The sequence below is a fragment of the Lygodium microphyllum genome, chromosome 23, assembly GCF_053477565.2.
Source record: "Lygodium microphyllum isolate KBCC chromosome 23, Lygodium_microphyllum_v1.1.10, whole genome shotgun sequence".
NCBI lineage: Eukaryota > Viridiplantae > Streptophyta > Polypodiopsida > Schizaeales > Lygodiaceae > Lygodium > Lygodium microphyllum.
In genome coordinates, this window is record NC_141157.1 from 13,087,103 (window position 1) to 13,099,280 (window position 12,178).

The window sequence follows — 12,178 nt, forward strand, 5'->3', positions numbered from 1 at the left end:
GAGAGAGGTGGGAAATGGAGGAAGAATCACCACATAATCTCTATTTCAATGCTCTCAAAAGTAAACACAAGGAAAACGATATGATTCTATTGAAGTAGAGGCCTGGAACTTGACACTAAGTAAACAACCACACAAAAATTTAAATGCAAGATACCAAGCAACGGAACTGCTTTCTTCTTTGGCAAAACCCATCCATAAAGCTATCAATTATTCATTCATAAGAAAGAAAGTCACTCGAGTCTCCTCGCTGAACTACTCACTACGAAAAGTCTAGAAAACAGATCTTGAAGAAAATATAGTAGAGAAGCTGATAGGCTTCCTGATCTGAAAGTTCTGTTTCTCTACACAAAGCACTCCATCGATTTCTCTACACAATACTTAATAATCCAGGTCATCAACAGAATATAAAGGTGGCCTGGAATCTGGATACCACACCCAGCCACCGTTTGCCTTGTAACTACCATGTCACGTCTTCACCTAAATCACTGAAGGAATTGCTGTTTTTGGCTTGTCTATTCAAATTGGATTTTGCTGAAGTAAATTTTCTATTTAACATAGTCAGTAACACACTGAATTTTACGAGACTTGAGTGCATACAATCCACTTCTACATGACAATGATTACAATGCAAAAAATCCTTCCTACAGGGTTGTCCGTGACAAAGTATTAACCCATAAGAATCAGCTGAACTCCAGTGACCTCGTATCCTTGGACTTTGGGGAGTACACTAAAAAGGTGCAAGCACAGCCACTATCCTGGTTTGCATGTACATAAGCCTGCACCAACCTAGCCTATTCCACTAACTACTTGCCTATTTAGGAACATCAGTGACCGCAAAATAAATTTGTAGAATATGACAGTAATCCATAAAATAAAATTTGTAATATATACAGATCCACTTCATGAATGTAGCCTCTCATTTAGTAAGTTGTTGCTATTTACTAAACAAGATGCCCACACAGTATTTGCTGGAGGAGGAGGCTCCACCCAGTGGCCAGGTATTTGGCTGCAAAACCAAGGCCATACAGGATTACCCATTGTTTTCACTTATAAAAGAAAGCCAGCACTGCAAAATAGCAAGCATGTATACCTGCCACCAGGAAATATGAAAGTATCCCAGGTCCGACGCACCTGTATCAAAGTTACACTGGTACTAAGAAATGTGACTTCAGAAAACATAAGCATTTGAGCATTCGACTTGACTCAAGGTGTTCCATCAAAATGCAATCCATACAGCTAGCAACTGGTCACTACATTTCTTTCTAAGCAACACACTACTCAATTTTTTTAGTAACAGCAATCTATGGACCTGTTGACAACAACAGCCACCATGATGACTGAAGGAGGTTCAGTTTACAAGAACAAAACCAAAGACTTTTAGGTCTAACTAGAAATATGCAGCTACGCTCACAAAAGCAAATATTGGAGACTCAAAAGTAGCAGTCTGCCTGCCCAATCCTCGACCATTGACCTAAGTACTCCTGATTTTGCAGCTGACTGGTGCCAGCCACATTGCCTACCTAGCTAACTGATCCCTACTTACCCATATCATGAATTTGCCCACTGCTTGTCCATCCCTCCCACCCTTCCTCCCTCTCTATCTATCTATATCTGAAGGCAGCCACACATGCGCATGTGTGTGCACGCATGCATGCTTGATGTCCATATCATAGGGGCCGATAGCTGGGGCCCCTATTACATGGAAGCCATAGGGGCCCATAGCTTGGAGCACTGGGCCCATGTCCTAGAGCATTGGTGTGTGTAGGCATATGGGGGAGGTCTGGCCTAGTGGCCAAGTCGAATTGGAAGTTCAGTGCTGAGCAGGCATCCATTGTGAAGGCAACCAATGCAGTACTTGCTCATAAAAGGAGATGCAAGCCTCATTTGTAGGAGACCCCACAAGCATGCAAGCTCACAGGCAGCCAGCATAGTGTGATGCCTTGCCAAACGGGTGAGGCCCAGTGGTATGGGACATCATGGTCTTATCAATCCACGCACTAGTCTCGAGGTGCTGAACAGCCTGTACAAGGAGACCCCACAAGCATGTGAGCTCACAGGCAGACAATGGGGCTATCTTAGTGTGAGGTCTTTTCAAGGGGGTGAAGCCTTGTGGTATGGGACATCGTAGTCTTATTGATTCATGCACTAATATCGAGGTGCTGGACACCGTGCGCATGGAGCTGAATACCATTGGACAACTACTATAGATTCATGCCTTCACACTTTGTTTCACAGTATCAAAGCTAGACCAGCAACAAACTTCAAAGTCACAGGGATCAGAGAATTGCAGTCAAGCATTTGCAGAGGCAAATAAGCTGACAAAGAGTGAAAACTTAGATTTGTTGAATTTATTTGGAAAAGTTATGTTATCTTCCAATCGACTTTACCATGTGAATTGGAGAAAATCCTGATAGATTTCTCCTACATTTGTGCTTTATACAAGAAAATCAGTATGAAATGTGAAATTCTAGTACATATTATTTTGTTTTCCGAAACGACGACTTGAGCAGTACCAAACTCTCATCTACCATCTAAACAGAGAATGTGCCAGTGATGTCATTGGTTGGGTTGGGAAAAAACAAGGTCTTTTTTTCCATTGGCAATGCAAAAGGGGGAGGAGAGAATTGTCCATTGGCAATGCAATGCCAGCAAAGTATTCCACAGTTGACCTTTCTAGAAAGAGAGAGGAGCTTCCCTTCTCTTGCTTTCGTCTCCTCTTGATTATGTTGGCAACAATTCTAAAAGCGTTGAATATTTTGACCTTTTTCTTCAAAACAATATCAACACAGTTCTTAAGCATCGTAAGCTCACTGGTATTTCATTAATCCCTTTCAGTCACACTCTTGGATTCATAAAGCATAATGGCTTTCCAAGTTTGGATAACCTCGGTGTTACAAAACACTAAAGTTCTAATACATGTTCGTAGTGCTCCAAATGAAGCTACCATCCAAGCATTATCTACAAGATTAGCCACCTTGGAAAAAAAAGTGTACAAAGATCACCACAATAATTGGCTGCATCTGTGGAGAACATACTTAAATAGCATGATTTGTGACAAAAGCCTACAACTTGGGCTGATTTTAAAGCACAATTTAAAAAGGACTCTACAACAATGGATCCTCTTAAAGCATACGTCAATATAGAGTCTAACTTTGGCAAGTACATGACCCGCCTCATAGTGGCTTTTAACTAATGTAAGGTCAATCCCACTCATGTTGTACACATACACTTCATTCATGTACACGCAGAATATAGGTTGGCACTCATCAAAGATAAGTGCCCAAAGGCTAACACATTTCATTCACCTAACAGGCATGAATATGAAAAACAGCTCAAAGCAAGGACTAAAGACCCCTGTCATCAAGAATTCAAAGCACCCAAGTTCTTGTCAAAGCCTTTTCCAAGGCAAGGCAAAGTTTAAGAAAAGGAGCCTTCTCTATACAAGAAAGCTAATAACACTACCATTGCAAAAGCTATGTGTCACAAGGACGTGAAATTTTCAAATGCTTTAATCTTGTCAATAACATTTGATTAAGTTATTAATTAAATGTGCAAGGTTGTTTAGCACATGCGATGCACATGGCAATTATTTCATGGTAACAAGCCAAGGACCTCGAGGATGCAGTGGATGCCAAAAGTAAAGTCGTGATAAGTTATGCCAATTGGGCTTTGGGGATCAATTGGTGTCAATTTTGACCCTAGGTTAGTTGTTTGGCCAGCAAGTGTCAATGGTGACACTAGGGACTAGCATTAATTAATTAATTAATGCCAATCTAAGAGTCAACAAAGGTTGGAAACCACTCTAGGTTGCAAATGGCCTAGCTAATTCAATTATGGATGGACACATTTAATATTGGGCAAGGTCAAAAGGGCTGAGATTAATTTTCAGGATTATTTAATTCTGAAATTTAATTAAATGGCTAGATAATGCTGAAAAATGGCTTTAGAAGGCTGCCACTTGGCAAAAATACCCATGCAAACTTAGAAAACGTTTTTGGGGGCTAGGTCTCAACCATTCAATCAATTTACAGCTTGGGAGAGGTAGAGAGGGAGCTGTTGGTTCATTTTCTAATCAAAGTTGCTGAAGGAGACACCCATCTTCGGGCCTCAACATACAAGGGACAGCAAGGAGACACCTTCCAAGGGCTAGAAACAGCATTCTTGATCATCTGACAATATTTTGGAGGTGGCTAGCAGTAGATGACTGCATTAAATGCAGGTTGGAGCAGGCAACAAATAAAATTTAGGGTTTTCTCGTGAAGAAAATCAGATTTCTCTCTCATCTTGGCTTTCTCTCACCTTCTCCAATAATTTCTTGAAAGATCTCAACCATTTTGAGCAGATGTCAACCAAATTTGGTAGAGAGTAGAGAGAGCTCTGTTGTAAACCCTAAATCTCTGCAAAAATTAAAGTTTAGCAATCACCTCGGGACTTGTACCACCAAAAGAAGGCATTGTACACTAAAATCAACACTTGAAATTTGTGGAATTGATACGGATTTCAAGTGCTAGGCCATCCATTGTGAATTGGACCAACATTTGGACAATTGATGGTTCCATTTTTGCAATTCTTGGGTGAAAATCAAAGGGCAATTAGCCCAAATTGCTTACTAATTGTATGTACAACAAGGGGCTTTTGGATTAGCAAAGAAGATTGTAGAATCTCAACTTGTACATTGTCTGTTAATAATAAAAGTTAAAGAAATACTGAAAGGGGCACCAATTTTGGGGGCAACCAGGTGTCTATTGTCCAAGATTATTGATATAATGTGTGCATTTTAGTTTATGCTCGGTTTTAAATTGTTGTAATTAAGTGCTTGATTAAGTTTTACCACCCTATCTGAGAAGGAAGGTTGGTTTCATGGTTCCATTGCCAATATACCATCAATTCCTTGAATTGGTGGGCCTGAGGCACCTGATTGAAGGTTAGGAGCTTTGCTCTAGTATTGAAATTGTATTCAGCTAAGAATTATAGCAAAAAAGTCTTCAAATAGTGAGATGGGATCAAGTAGGGATGATACCTCTCAAGCTGAAAATACACACAGCGTTGGGAAGATGCAGTGCCTAATCTTGGACAAGGCGTGCAACATGGACAACAAGCTAATAATGTTGGTTTAGACCAAAATGTGGGTCCTTCTAGGCCTTTAGAAGCTAATGACTGATAAGAGAAAGAGGAATTTGATAACTTAAAGATCAACTGAGGACAGCAGCTGAAATGTGTAAGCAGTTGGCAAATGATTCTCAATTCATGCACTTTTTGAACCCATTAAAGGAGGGTAGCAAAGGCAAGAAGAGGAAATTGTCTTTGAGAGCTTCCAGACAACAAGATGCACCGAAGTAAGAGCCAATACAATAGCATGATGTTCCAAATGTGGATAATGAGCATAAGCAAATGATGCTAGTGGGGCAATTGATGCATATGCAAGGCCAACTTGGAAGTGCTAATCCAATGCTTTTTGGACAGCACGGTATATACATAATGAGGAGGCAGCCAAGGTACTTTGGTGGTGGCACTAGTTTCCATGCTACGTTAGGCTAGGGACCGCATATGGGAATGTATGGCACAACTCTTTATGGTATGTAGTGACCAATGCATGGTGTATAAGGCCTAGGGTATCCGAGCATAGCTAGTAATATGCATAACCCCATGTATAACAATGTTGACATGATGCTAGGGCACAAAGTGGTAAGTTTGGCAATGCATATATGCAATTCTCACCTCCGTTTTTAGTTTTTCTCTCTTCTACAACCTGCGTTTTTAGTCTTTCTCTCTCCTACACTGTTGTCTGCATCCAATCTAGCCTTCCTTGGTTGCATTTGCCCACAAAGTTCCTCCTCATCAGAGAAGACAAAGACCGGTGGCGAGTTCAACATCAACATTTGATTTCTCTATCATTTCTATTGCACATTGGGAGATATCCTTTTTCTCCCTCCCACCTCCCTTCCCCAGTTTGCCACTCTAGTACCATGGCGTCTCCACCGACAAATTGCCCTTCTACTAGGTGCTACTACTGCGGCACGAATGGTCATCCCACCGAAGACTGTCAACATCGACCTTTGCTCCCTACCCCTCCGGAGTATATGCGACTTCCACCAAGCACTCCTTGTGCCACCTCTCCTTTCAGGGCCGCAAAGATCATTCTACATCAACTATCAGAGTATTATGCTCAAGGCAATAAGCCGCACCCAACATGCTCTAAGTCCTTTCGAGCACACAAAGGCTCTAAGACCTTACGAGGCGATAAGCCCTCCTAGAGACCACCCCACTGCACGGAGATTTTCCCCATCCACTTCCAAGTACAATGGCTTCCACAACCCACATCTCCTCCCCAATCCACTCTCCTGAGAGCCCGCGACTGTTCTCCACCCTTGGCTCATCCTAAGCCTCCTTCCCCACCCTCTTCCACTCAGGTTCGAGAGGCCACTTCTGGGTACCTTTTGGCTTCTTCTTCTGCGTCCCAAATACCCTCTTCGGTAGAACCGGCGGCACTTTCTTCGTCATCAGATGTTTCACAATCTGTGAGCCATGAGTGGTTGGATTCCCTCTCTCTCAAACTGGGATTCAGAGGGGGATTTTCTTACTTCACCCTCAGAGGGGGCTTCCAGTTCTTCTTTGGCTTCAAAGGGGGCTCCTACTTCTACTCCTTCCGATTCAGAGAGGAACTCTATGTACCATGAAGTTCTTCATACACCACCACCTTTCACTTTCGAGGAGTGGCTCTCCGTTGAGCAGTCATTTCCTCTACTCATACCCAGGATCTAGAGGACCTACTTAGATCGGGGCCCTTGGGTCTTCTTCAACAACTTGGTGGCTAGGCCTTCGTATTCCTTCCAACATGGAGTCATAGAGCTAGCGGCTTCTCTCCTAAGGTTGAGTTTCGGGTTCTACAACTCATCTTGTCTCCTGACTATCTTCAAAGGTCTCCTTTCAGGTGGTATTCTCAGATTATAGGGTGGATCTTCTTCATCCCTTGGTCAGCATGGAGCCACATCCCGAGATCAAGTACGGGCATATCCTTATGGTTCTCGGCACCACACAAAGTCCAACATTCCTCCTATGAATTGCATGTTTTCATCATCTTTGTATTAGGGCACTTAGGCAAGTGAACAATTTTCCCACAAGGGACACTATCCAAGTGGCACCAGTTGCATGAGCATTCTTCAATATGTAGCATTACATCTCCACCTCACTCTTCTCTTGTTCCCCTTTTTGGGCCTAAGAGGAGGTGTTGAGAAACCCTTCACCCGCAGTTTGAGTTTTTTGCGTTTCTACGTTTTGCGTTTAGGGTTGGCAATCCCAAAAAAGGGATGCCATCCTAGACTGTGCCTATTTATAGGCCACTCTCTCATTCATTCCTCACGGCTAATTCATTCAGTCTGTTAACTCTCCTCTCCAACCTCTCCACTACCCTCACATCCCCTCGAGAGGACATTACGGTTTGTGGTTCATGGTTGTCTTCATCATCTTCCTTGTGCTACGGCACCCTTATTCCCTTGTATTACATTCATTTCATTCATCAAAGTTTCTTCTCTCTTCTCTTCTCCATGTTTGTTGAGTTCACTCCTGTTCCTCCTCGCAAACCCTACTCTCTCGTTGGTACGTCATCTTTTAACAAGGCCTTGTATGGCCTGAAGCAAGCTTCGCACGCTTGGAACAAGAATATTGATTCGTTTTTCCACGCCTAGTTGGAATATCGACGCTCTAGGGCCGATCCGCAACTTTATGTGCACACTTCTGAGAGTGGTCGTATGTTGTTTGTTTTGTATGTTAATGACTTGATTGTTACAAGTGATCATGCCCAGAAGGTCAAAGAGACGAAGGCAGCTCTACATCAGAAGTTCGAGATGACAGATTTAGGACTTCTTCATTGCTTTTTGGGCCACAAGATTTATCAGTCTCAAAGGGGGATTTTCATCTCTTAGCAAAGATATGTACAGGAGCTCTTGGTGACTTGACATGGATTATCGGTCCATTTCTACTCCTATGGATCCTAACTGGAAGGACACTTTGCATGCAAATTCTCCTTTGGCAGATGCTACCCGCTATCATCAGCTGATTGGATCATTGATTTGGCTTCTCAACACACGCATTGATCTATATTTTGTTGTAGGTCTCTTGGCTTGGTTCATGAGTGCACCTTAGCAAGTGCATTGGCAAGGTGCTTAAAGGATACTTCGGTTTCTAAGGGAGACTTCCAACCTTGAAATTTCCTATCCAGCAAGTACAGGTGCTTTTAATCTTGTTCTTGCAGGTTGGAGTGGTTGAGATTGGGTTGGCATTGTGGACCAAAGGCGTTCTACTACACGTTATTGTTTTACCTTGGGTACTGGTGCTCTCTCTTGGAGTAGCAAGAAGTAGCCCACGGTAGCCCTATCTTTGACTAAGACAGAGTATCGGGTTACGTCTTCTACCACATGTGAGACTGTGTAGCTTCGGCAATTGTTGGAGAAGCTTGGTTGCCCCCAAACTCGTCCTACTACTTTGCGGTGCAACAATGAGAGTTGCATAGCCTTGGCACAAAATCCCGTAATCCATGCCTGGACGAAGCACATAGAGATCTAGTATCACTTCATTAAGGAGAAGCTTTTGAATGCGACCATCAATGTGGAATATTGTAAGACTAAAGACAATCTTGCAGATTTGTTTACGAAGGCACTTCCCCAAGCTTTACTTCACCGACATTCCAAATCCCTTTGTCTGCTGCCTTGTCCAAGATTTGAGAGGGAGTGTTGAGAGTCATCTCCTGTGCCCACGTCAGCAATGCCACATGGTAGGCTGCTACGTGGCAGCAGTCAGACTGTCCGACTGCAGTCGGCTGCATCTAATGCAGCTGACCTTATTTAATGTAGCCAACCTGATTATTTCAGGTTATTTTGAGGCATTCTTTTCAGCCTTTATAAGGCTGAGTTTCTAGCAGTCTTGTATATTGTATCTAACAAATTTCAGCCTCCTAGTTTGCTATCCAGGCTGACAGAGATCAAGATCCTCGAGATGGAGACATACGCAAATATTTTCTCTACACCCGTGTATAATTCTACATCCTTATACAGCATACTTCACTGCAGATTTTTTGTGTTTCACCGTCTCTTTCTCTCTCTCTTCTCTCTCTGTTCACTCTTTGTCACAGTCATTTGCTTCCACATTGCTTCACTCTAACAGATGTCTAGCAAGTTTAAATCCTAGAGCTGAGATTAACATTCAAGTTCATGATGGGTTGGTGTTTGACAAAGTATGGGCTTGGCTCCTAGTCTTGAGTTCACATGAGGGGGACACTAAGGAGGTCTAGCCAAAGGCCGCGAATTCATAGTCACATATGTTCAAAGGCATTTGGGATAGGAGAGTCTTGTATGCTACTGCGAGACATTGATGACAAACACAGAGATGTGCTATGGTTCTTCTCTATTTTCAAAAGCTGGTACCATCAACATCGACATTAGGTTCTCTCCGAGGCATCATGGTGGTAGCTTGATCACCCACTGCTTGGGTATCTATGGTTCTACTCTGGTGGTTCTATGTTGTATAGACTATGATGAGTCATTATCATTGTATCATTGTATTGTTTCAAATCACTCATGATCTGAGAGGGTGTTAGCAGGATTGTCAAATCATGTGTGAGTTTGTGCATGTCTAATGGGTTGGGCACATTTATTAGTATATTAGGCGTTTTATTGGCTTGGCATTTTATGCCACTCAACCAGCATTTAATGTTGACCAATCAACTACTAGTTATGGCCTATTTTGTGCCTATTTATTGGCCTCCTCCTCAAATATACAATCATCATAATTCTTTAGATGGTCATCTTGTTGGAGAGAGGAGCCGGTGGTAATGCCCACACAACCAATGACTCACTGATGTATGCAATTGTCTCGTGTTTGGTATATGGATTCCATTTCCCGAGCACATCTCTAAGTTCTCTTCTTTTTGCAGTGTTCTCTTTTTTTTTCTCTTCTATCTTGTGTTCAATAGTTTATTTCAGCACTTGTCCTGTTAGAATTTGCCGATTCTATGGGCAACACCCAATGTAATTTGTGTGGTATGGACACTAATTAAAGTGTCAATGTAAGGTGTGTACACCTAGTGTCTTAGAAACTTAAAGTAGTGACACTAGGCTCTAGAGTAAAATAAACCTAACTTTAGTTAGTTGGTGGAAGGCTGGTTAGGTCAACCCTTGACCTAAATATAAGTTGTACTTTCACTCTATCTTTCATTCTAGCAAGTACACTCTTTTCTTTTTGCTTCAGCTCACTCTCTTGTTGTCATTGTCTCTCCTCTCTCTCTCCATAGCTGGCTGCCATTTTCCAACATTTGGTATCAAAGCAACTCGTACGTGCGAATTCCGTTCAGCCACCGTCAGCCGGTACATATTTGGGGCTTTTGCTAATTTTTGCTCCTGGAGTTCGAATTGGCAACCAATTCTAAGAAATTTCTCAATTTCTTGGACATTGACTCAAGAAAATTTGGGGCTTTTCAGTTTTTTGGACCCGGCATGCATCACGAGGCATATTTCAGCTGCTGACACACATCCTGAGGTGACATTTCTGCAGAAATTCCAACTGTAAGGTACAAATTTCTTCAATTTCTTTGAAATTTTAGAAAGAAATTTGGGGTTTTTGCCCAACACGCACTCCAAGGCAAGCAACAAGCAGTATAGCAGCATTTAATTGCTGTTACAATCAAATTGGGCAAAGAATTTTGGAAAAATTCACTAAATTTTGATAAGAATCAGCATTAAGTTGCTGTATTTTGTACTTTTGTGGGCACACATTTCGAGGCGGGTGTCATACAGCAGTATAGTGCTGTAATTTACTGGCTGAGTGTGCCGATTTGGGTGGCATTGTGCACACTTTGTGCATTTGTGTGACAATTTGGAACTTGTTTCTTAATCCCGTGGGGAATTTTGGTACTCTGAGAAGTATACTCTATACTTCAGCATTGAAGTATTTGGCTGTAGAATTTTGTCTATCATTGACAGCATGGCACGTCAAGGGAATAATGATCAGAGCAACATCCTTGGTGTCCTCACTCAGGAGGACAAACTTGATGGCTCAAACTACCCACTGTGGAGTTTTATGGTTCGTAACCTTTTTGTGGCAAAGGACTTGTGGGACTATGTTACAGGTGATTTGCAATGACCAGGAGGTCTTGCACCTCAAACACCTCAGCATAACGATCGAGGACAGGTTGCTGGTGTTGGTGGTGGTAGTGGTGGTATTGGTGTTGCTACTGCTGCTGCCCCTCCTCTCCCTCTTACCGAGGATCAGAGGAAATGGGACTCAAAAGATGCACAGGCAGTTTCTTTGATTGCCTTGTCAGTGAAAAGGGCAATTATTCCACACATTCGGTCTTGTTAGACCTCAAAATCAGCATGGGATGTACTTGAGTGCATATTTGCAACACGCAATGAGGCCAAGATATCCTATCTCCGCAGAGAGACATCCTATCTCCGCAGAGAGTTAGCCAATGTGACCATGGATAAAGGTAATAGCATGACAGAGCACCTTACTCACATACAGGATTTGCGTAAGCAGCTACTCTGTTGATGAGGTCATTCAGGATGCTGAATTGGTAAACATCACACTGAACTCTCTTCCAAAGTCATATCTTGGTTTCCACACCTCTTTGATGTTGTCTTTGAGGGGGATGCAGCAACCCCTTACATTTGTGGAGTTGAAAGGCCTCTTGCTGCAAGAGAAACTGACTCAAAAGAATGAGGCATAGCGTTCAGGTGATGTGGCTATGCTTTCCAAGTTCAAAGGCAAAGGAAAAGTCAAGAAAAATGTAAAAAATCAGCAAAAGGGTGATGCTAGACAGCCATCAAATAAGGTTTTCCAAGACATAGAAAAGACTAAAAAGAAGGGGAAATACCATTATTGCAAGAAGCCCAATCACTATATCGATGAATGCAGAAAGAGATTGGCCAAAGAGAAGAAAAGGAACTCCGGTTTGGCTATCTAAGAAACATCAGCTAGCAAATCTATTGATGATGATACTACAACCAACTTTGTAGAGGAGGACTATGCATTTCTCACATGCAGTTATGATTCTTCAATGGTTGATTCAGCATTTAATGCTGCTAAAACGCAACAAACATGGTATTTTGACAATGGGGCGTCAAAGCACATCACTTCCAGAAAGTATTTGTTTACCTCTTTGCATTCAGCCCCTGCTGGGAAGCAT

General features: G+C 42.3%; 1 protein-coding gene across 2 annotated transcripts in view; it reads right to left on the minus strand.

The window, feature by feature from the left end:
• Nucleotides 1-843: 843 nt before the first annotated feature.
• Nucleotides 844-12,178, minus strand: part of LOC148015895 (U11/U12 small nuclear ribonucleoprotein) — a 39,417-nt gene continuing 28,082 nt past the window's right edge. For both annotated transcript variants that reach the window (XM_087663716.1, XM_087663715.1), the window contains exons 7-8: nucleotides 1,091-1,131; nucleotides 844-1,006 (exon numbers count right to left, since the gene is read on the minus strand). In XM_087663716.1, the coding sequence (XP_087519842.1) occupies nucleotides 901-1,006; nucleotides 1,091-1,131 (147 nt within the window). In that variant the 3' untranslated portion in view covers nucleotides 844-900. The remainder of the gene's footprint in view (nucleotides 1,007-1,090; nucleotides 1,132-12,178) is intronic.